The sequence below is a fragment of the Sinocyclocheilus rhinocerous genome, unplaced genomic scaffold (assembly GCF_001515625.1).
Source record: "Sinocyclocheilus rhinocerous isolate Xijiao unplaced genomic scaffold, SAMN03320098_v1.1 scaffold298, whole genome shotgun sequence".
NCBI lineage: Eukaryota > Metazoa > Chordata > Actinopteri > Cypriniformes > Cyprinidae > Sinocyclocheilus > Sinocyclocheilus rhinocerous.
The window spans coordinates 666,673-674,898 of record NW_015650702.1 but is presented as its reverse complement, the minus strand read 5'-3'; the positions used below and the strand labels follow the sequence as shown (position 1 = coordinate 674,898).

Here is an 8,226-nt window from a genome sequence, read left to right as displayed (position 1 = left end):
GGAATTTACCCTTTTTTTTTTTTTTTTGAAATAGCCTTTTTGCACAGCCAGCTTTGTACTCTTCTAGGTTCAAAAAACTGTCGTCCATAAAATGTGTTGCACAAATTCGAATATCTGGGTTGTGCTGTTCTGTTGTAACTAAATCTTAACCAATGATTCCTAATTGCATCTACTTCCGGAAGGCCAAATAAAGTGCTTTTGCTTTCGTACTGAATCACACAGCGTCTCCCTGACATGGCTGCATCAACACTACTGCTGTTCCTGAAACCACGCCTTCTTTCTTTGCGTGCACATTTGGGCGGTGTTATGCAAATCTTCCCACATAGTGATGTAAATATGTGGGGGCGTGTTAAAACGAGCCGTTTTAGGTAGGTGTGGCTGACTCTGAACTTTTGGATTTGAGACTTTAGTCTTTGCAACTTTACAGATCTTCTTTATGCACCAAGAGCTTGTAACACTCCAAAGAGAAAGGAAAAATTTAAATCGCATCATATGACCCCTTTAAGAAGACACTTTTAACCAAAACAATCTCTGGTAAAACATGATACTTATTTACTTGATATGACTTAATATTTTTCTACTAATTTAATAAAGGGTATTTTATGTTACCACCTATGTTTTGGGGGGATGGGTTTATCCTGCTCATCCAGGAAGTTTCCACCAGCTGCCAGAGCCCAGCGGTAATGTTGTGCTAACAAGGAACGGCGTGCTGTAGTCGGTGTGTCCAAAGGCGCCCCATCAGCATTTTTTAGGGGTGAGAATTCCTCCTCTCTCAACACCTCAAAGGCGACAAATTTCCTGCAAAAAAACAGATGATGGTGAGGAAGATGGCGATACCCCAATTAGCCAACGGTAGCTGTAAAACATACTTTGAGAACTGAAAGACGTCAAAGACAAATTTCTCCATTTTGATGCCATTGGGCTTGGTTGGTTTCACCAGGTTCCCTTCTCCATCCACAAATGGCACTTTCTTGATTGCCACATGCTGCTTCAGCTGACTCTCAAACTTTCTGCAGGGAAAATGCATTGAAATAGGAATTGGTTTGTACAATGGGCTTTGTTTACAGATTAGCATGAGTCCATATGTTGCTAATTCTTTAACAAATGCATTCATAAATCCTCTCCTACTGCCTCATGGGCTAGTAAAGTGTCCACTGAGTGTGCACTTGATGCAGGTACTTTTTGTTTCGTTTTTTGAATACTATGAATTTGGACATACTACTCTTTCGAAATACTGTCTTCTGCATACTATATAGTAGAGAAGTATTCATTTGGGATGCAGTGTGCAAGTCTTGATTAGGGGTCCTACTGGGCTCCTATTCCTTGTTAATATAATGCCATCTTCACCAAAATGTTATTAGTTTGTTTATTGTTTTATTAGTTCTATTATAGTACAACAGAGCATGATTATAATATATTGTAGCAAAAAATGCCCTTTATGGACAATGAAAAGTTGACTTAAGAAACACATAAGAAAGTGGGATTGTATATTATAACAATATGTCAACCACATACTCAGCCACGTCCTTTAAGAAGTCTCGGGTAAAGAAGTGGTTGCAGATGTTCCCAGCACTGAACAGAAGCTCTCCTCCTGGGCCTCGTATCTCTGCGGTCTCTGGTTGGATCTCACTGTACTCAATCACCTGATACAGGCCGTCCACACGACACACCACTCCAACAGGCTCTGCAGGATACGCCTTATCCACCACCTGAGCAGAATTTAGGTAAACACAGCTAATTAACGCAATAAATAATAATAAATTAATAATGGTAAACAATGATGGATGGGATCTGATTCAGGCCTAAAGACAGGATATTTTTTACCTTGGCACCACAGTCTGCTCCTTTGATTACACAAAAGCCAATAAAGACTGGGTCTGCCATCTTCACCAAGATGTTGTCCACACAGTACACGTGAAGATACTCCACACCCCTTCTCTCCATGTCCTCTAAAATCTTGTTGTCCACTAAAGCACGGTAGAGGCCGCCATTTCCATCTGAAGTGAACATAGAAATGAGATGCAAACATTAACTGGTTTTAGTGAATGAAGTAAAAAAAATACATTCATAATTATCAGTCTGTTGTCATATAGCTGATGAAAATATAAATAAAAAAAATCTAATTTATTTTAATAATTTATGAACTACCTCTTACAAATAGCTAATAAAAGCAAAGCGAAATTAGTTTTCCTTCTAAAGCCAAACAAATTCTCTCTGACCTGGTGCCATGGCTATTTTGTTCTTCTTCTCCAGGATGATCTTTCCATCAAAGCCTACAGCTGGTATCATTCTCTGCTCAAACATGACTACGTTGGATGGACAAAGACCAAAATATTCATTGTCTTTGAAGAACTTCTCTGTGGGTCCCAGAGTGAACTCACTAGTCATTATGTACCTGTTCAAATATCATCAAAAGTGAATTCAATACATGTTCTTCTGTCATTTGGGGGTTATTTATGAATTAATTCATGAACACTTCTTCAACTACAAGCACTTTTATGTCCCAGACCCAGACTTTCAAACTGGAAACAAATACGAAAATGATTAATAGAAACATGAATTATTACATTTTTGAACTACGACCTAAAAATGATATATATAAAATTCTAGTTCCACCACAGAATGCTACACAGCGTCTTTTGAAATGTGGTGGAAATTACATTTGCTGGTCTATAAAAATAATAATAAAAAAAAAAACAGGACCAAAAGTGTTTCTAGTTCTAGTTCTCAGAAAGACCCTCATTTGAATTGCAAATAAAGAGCCATACCATGGTATTGTGCACCTACTACCATGCTTCACATTGGCCAGCTTTTGCACCTTCTGGATACACTCAGCTTGGACCTGGTACAGGGTTTTCCCACTTGGAAGCCCAACATTGTACATGCCCTTGGGATATGGCACTCCAAGCCGAGTCCCCTGACCACCGGCTAACAGCAAAACAGCCACTCTGTCCTGTGAAATCTGCAGTAACCCTGAAGACAAAAGGTTGTCTTTTATGTACTCTTCAATATATGCAATGTTACGTTTAACCACATTGTAAAAATTGCTATTTTTGTTGTATATTATTTTGAACCTTGGAGCTTTACCTTCATCACCCCATATCTGAAGCGTTTCTTTTTCACTTTTACGCACACTTCCGATGAACTCTGGAGGAACGGGCTTCATCCGCGCGTCTAGCCGACCATCAGCACTCGAGTGTCGGCTTGCAGCCTCAGCAACTGCAACTGCTCGGCAGTGCTCGAGTAACTCTTCGGGCTGGAGTTTAGATATCTCCTCCAGAAGCGTATTGCTTTCTTCCGCAGAAAGTTCAGCCCAAAATTGTAAAACATGGCCCTGTCCAGCAGTTTCTAACCTCGCTTTAGCTTCCTCGAATGATAACATCTTTCCCTACTAAAACATCAATGATCTGACAACAAACCTTGAGTCGAGTCGACTCCTCTCTTTTGAGGAGTCCGGATCCTGTTTTCACTGCTTGCAACTCGTGATCAGTGTGTGGTTTGTACAATGAACATATCACTGGAGTTGCATATAATTGGCAAAATAACAGAAAACTACTGTCAAGGCTTATTTAGTTTGCGGGAGTCATTTGGGAACTCCCCTTAGGCACATATGGCGGACTGTGTCTCAAAGCCTTAAATGTCTAGCTAGACAGTATTTTTGCTCCTCACTACCAGCTCGAATCAGTCAGTCAGCCGCGAGCTGACTCGGAACGTCCCAAATGCTGTCTAGGTAGGCAGCTCAGCAGGTTTCCAAACACAGCCAGTATTTACTCATCTGCGGATGAATGACTTCCTCAGAAAGCTAACCGCCGTCATGTGATTAGTCTGCTGAGTCTTCACATCAGGGATCAATTCAGTGCAAAGCTTAATCATTTTTGACGCATTAAATATTACTGATGCCGCATTATAGTAATTAGGGGTAAACTAACAGTGAATTGATGATCTTTAAATTGGAGAGTTTATTCAAGTATGCCTACAAACGACCAATTACTTCAGAAAGTATGAATGTTGAAAGTATGAAAATGAAAGTATGAATGAAAGAATGTTGCAAGTAAAATTATTTTTAAAATCCCATAAAAAACATGTAACTGTTTAAATTCTGCTGAAAGCTTATGCATTTAATTGTGTGATTATAAATTAAGTAAATTTATCCAAATTCATCCATCTGTTTAATAAACAATTATTACAAAATAAACTTTTTTTTAAATACACATTGTGTGCATATATGGATTTTTTTTAGTCATAAATACCAATTATTTGAACATGTAACCAATAATTTCTTTAAAATACACACTTTCTTAAAAGGGAAAACAAAGAAATTAGTTGACACGTTTTTAAACATGCTTTTTAAGACACTTAAGATTTTGGTAACAGGACTGAGAAAATGCATCTATCTACCAATTAGAAAAAAAAATCTGAATCAAATAAAAGTTATGCGTAATTGACCAATACATATTATGAATGGTTAAATATTTGTGACCTGGGATAGATAAAAAAAATAAAAAAACATACTACACACCCAACTTCAATGAACATAATGAAGAATAACTTTATTTAACAGTTATTTTACAAACATAAATATTTGCGCTCTACATTCAGTTTCTGCATTCTAGAGGACGTAGATTTTTATTTCCATTTTTGTCCCATGAACATTGATTTGCACATCTCAACTAAACCTTCACAGATGTGTCATCACATCTAGATATGTTTTGCAGCACAAATATTTGGATATTTTATTAGTGTGTATGTTTACGATACTCGGGGGACCCCAGCAACAGCACATATTGATATACATGTGGCAAAACGTGGTGCATGAACAGTAAGGCAATAGATTACAGGCAGTCTCAAAGGGCGGCATTCCTCGATTGTGTTGAACGCCACAAACACACACAATCTAAAGCCTTTAGTCTCAGGACAACCACTCTAATGGGTCGAGCTCACAAGTCCAGAGGAGTCCAAAGATTTCTCCTGTGAGAAACAGTGAAAAAAAAAGGTGCAAAATGCAAAAAAACAAAAACAAGCTGCATCCATTACGAGGCAGGCAATACAGCTTTTAAAGCCCTGTAAAGACTCCACAGTGCAATTTGTGCATATTCAAACAAGACACACATACATGCGTTACAAAGACTGAATTGATTCAAAGGGAATCGGGCCACAGCTGAGCTTAGTTTAACCACCATTGGGACACAGAAGGGTATTTGCTGTTTTTCACTCATCCAAGTCATTTTCATGAGGCTTGAGAAAGACCAACTGATCCTAGGCCTGCACAAACTCTCCATACAAGTTACAAACATGCAGATATCTGTTCCAGATCTCAATGGAGAAGAGTTTCAGAAGTCTCATCTGCACAAGAGTATCTGAGACCACTGAATTGTCCCTGAGAATCAAATCATTAGAAATATATTTCAGTCAGACATTAACGCCCTGTATAATAGTCCAAAAGCAGCTTTTTTTATTCATAAATAAGGCAACTATATGAACACTACGGTCTTGTAGAATTACAAAGGGCAACAACCCATTGAACTGGTGGGTTTTAGGACTTCCCATGCAATAGCTGTAAGGGCAACTTATTTTCTCCTTGTCCGTCAAAATGCACATGAGGGTGCCAATCCTGAAATATGTCATATGCAAATATACAAGATACTTGCCTACTGCTGCAAAGTAGAGTCAAATACATTTTTTTCAAAAGTGATCCTAACCTATATTGTACCTTTTTAGTGTTTCCTTTACATAAACCCCCCAACCTGATACAAACATTAAACATAAATGCTGAAAAATAATATTTGCTTAAATCACAACCACTACGATTACTGAACACTATCATTCCATTGTAAATCCTCCTAAAAATTCAAGTCTGGTTTATTTTTATTAAAATAAAGTGCTTAAATATGTCCCTCAACTAGAGTTTAAATCAGAGTGTTATAGTTATGTTTGAAATCCTTGCAAACTAATACTGGTGAGAAACTGTATTTACACTGCAGATAATTGATCAATTTATGAACAAGAATTGTTTGAATGTAAAAACAAATCAATCTGTAGCACTGCTTTCTTCAACTTAAGACCTGACAGTGTCTATCTAGACACAGAACTCCGCCCACTGCATTAAAGCAGGTGCTGAATTCTCAAACCCAGGTCATTTTACATTGGATCCACACACAGATTTATTTTAAAACTGACCCGAAGCGTTAAAACACTTGTTTACATGACACTTGATTAGCTGCCAGTCACCATGGGGAGTGTGTGCACATACATAGTGTTTTTAATTTTATAAAGTCTTTTTTTTTATAGTAACCTTCAATTTAAATGTAATATACAAAATTAAAAAAAATAATAAATTGACAATGAAAAGTCCTCAACAATTTGAGGGACAATTTGATGAATAAAACATATATTGCAAATATTTCCCTTGTTACACACTATCCCTTTCAAGATGTGAAAACTGGCATGTCAATTAATGTAATAATACAAGGGAATAAATCATATAATAATACAAGCAGTAAATGATGCCAGCGAAATGCAAGTATGTGGGTGATCTTGTAACAAATTTGTGTCTAGCCCAGTCAGCTCTTTATTACTGAACACTGCCATCCAGTGGAATGATGATTCAGTGATCTGAAGGGACTACACCAGGATTATTATTAGCATTGCATCTACTAAGGCCTTTAGCACATTAAATTTCAGTTGTGCAGTTTAAATGAGTTAATTAATGGATGCAGTGTTATTTTCTTAAAGGAAATTTGCATATACTAAATGCTTTAGTAAATCTGGCTCTTTGAATCCATCAGGTGTTTGGCCCTTCTTTTCCATAAAGTAGTTTTTCAAAATGTCTTGCATATAATTGGTTCCTACTAAAATATAGCAAACGCAACCCCATGACCTCAGGGGTGGAATAAGGGAGTGTCTGGCTCCAATACAGTCGCTATTTGAGATGTTCACATTTTACTTACAGCTAGGATTGTATTTAATGCGGAGGTATTTTCTATGCATGTCCCTGGTCTCATATATTCCAGTTACACTTCCATTCACTGAATAAAGTCAAACCTCTAGTCTTCCCCTCATGCAAGCTCTTTCTTGGCCGACTGTTGCTACACTTCTCCTCGAGTGCAAACTGGCCATCCTGGACGATCTCTTTCAGTAGTCCAAAAGAAAAGTTGAGAGGAAAAACAAAAGACATTAAGGATTTGAACAGTCTTTGGGTTCCCCTCACCGGGACTGGACGCCAAGGGTGATCTTTAGGTTCTCATACACCACATAGCTGATGCTAACAGCAGGAATGACCTTCATAAAGTTGGGTGCCAAGCCTCTATAGAGTCCAATAGCGCCCTCTGTCCGTACAATGTGTCTGAAGAGACCAGTCATGGTCATCTGTGGGCTGCCTTCCTGAGTAGCTGCTAACCAAAGAGCAAGAACAAAAAGCCTAAAATCAATTGGACTGTGACAGATAAACGATAATAGTTTACTTAGTGAATGAATTAGACATTCATAACTTCTAGCAGGAAGCCTTCTAATTATGTATTTGAGAGTTTAAAGACTTACCTTGAGCCTGCATTCGTGTCCTCACTAAGGCTAATGGGTAGCTTGCTAACTGTCCACAAGTACTAGACATTGTACCACAGGCTAGCAGCACAAACACACCCGGATCGGCACTGTCTGTAGCAAACCTCTGCAGCCACGAGTTTTTCAATGTCTACACATGAAAATAAGAGCGACATGAGAGTTACATTATAGTAATTATAATATAAAATAATGTAATTTAATATAATTATATTTACAATATAAATAAATCATAAAATACATAAAACATTCAGGAGGTAGAAAACTGAGGGGAAAAAAGATTATAAAAAGCATGTAGCACAGTATTATTTATAGTATTTTCTATATAATATTTTGAATGAGCTTTTTTATATTTTCAGTTTTAATTTTAGATTTAGTAATTTTGTTGTGCTTTTGTCAATTACTAGTTTTTGTTTTTATTTCTGTTATGCTTTAATTTATTTTCATTTCAGTTTTCAGATAAATTTAGCAATAACTAGTGCTGTCAAACGATTAATCGCATCCAAAATAAAAGTTTTTGTTTACATAATATATGTGTGTGTGCTGTGTATATTTATTATGTATATATAAATACAAACACCTGCATGTATATATTTAAGAAAAATGTTGTTTATATATCAAATATATAATATAAAATATAAGAATATAAATATATAAATGTATATACATGTA

At 36.9% G+C, this 8,226-nt stretch overlaps 2 protein-coding genes across 5 annotated transcripts in view; both read right to left on the bottom strand.

The window, feature by feature from the left end:
- Positions 1 to 3,586, bottom strand: part of uap1l1 (UDP-N-acetylglucosamine pyrophosphorylase 1 like 1) — a 4,832-nt gene extending 1,246 nt beyond the window's left edge. Inside the window, exons 1-7 of the mRNA XM_016517624.1 lie at positions 3,088 to 3,586; positions 2,769 to 2,973; positions 2,220 to 2,395; positions 1,825 to 1,997; positions 1,516 to 1,709; positions 870 to 1,010; positions 613 to 798 (exon numbers count right to left, since the gene is read on the bottom strand). Coding sequence (XP_016373110.1) covers positions 613 to 798; positions 870 to 1,010; positions 1,516 to 1,709; positions 1,825 to 1,997; positions 2,220 to 2,395; positions 2,769 to 2,973; positions 3,088 to 3,382 — 1,370 coding nt within the window. The 5' untranslated portion in view covers positions 3,383 to 3,586. The remainder of the gene's footprint in view (positions 1 to 612; positions 799 to 869; positions 1,011 to 1,515; positions 1,710 to 1,824; positions 1,998 to 2,219; positions 2,396 to 2,768; positions 2,974 to 3,087) is intronic.
- Positions 3,587 to 4,524: 938 nt separating this feature from the next.
- slc25a25b (solute carrier family 25 member 25b) overlaps positions 4,525 to 8,226 on the bottom strand; it is a 20,965-nt gene continuing 17,263 nt past the window's right edge. For 3 of the 4 annotated variants that reach the window (XM_016517620.1, XM_016517622.1, XM_016517623.1), the window contains 2 exons: positions 7,537 to 7,687; positions 4,525 to 7,388 (listed from right to left, as the gene is read on the bottom strand). In XM_016517620.1, coding sequence (XP_016373106.1) covers positions 7,204 to 7,388; positions 7,537 to 7,687 — 336 coding nt within the window. In that variant the 3' untranslated portion in view covers positions 4,525 to 7,203. Of the gene's footprint in view, positions 7,392 to 7,536; positions 7,688 to 8,226 lie in introns of all 4 variants that reach the window. The other variant, XM_016517621.1, reaches the window with a different exon arrangement.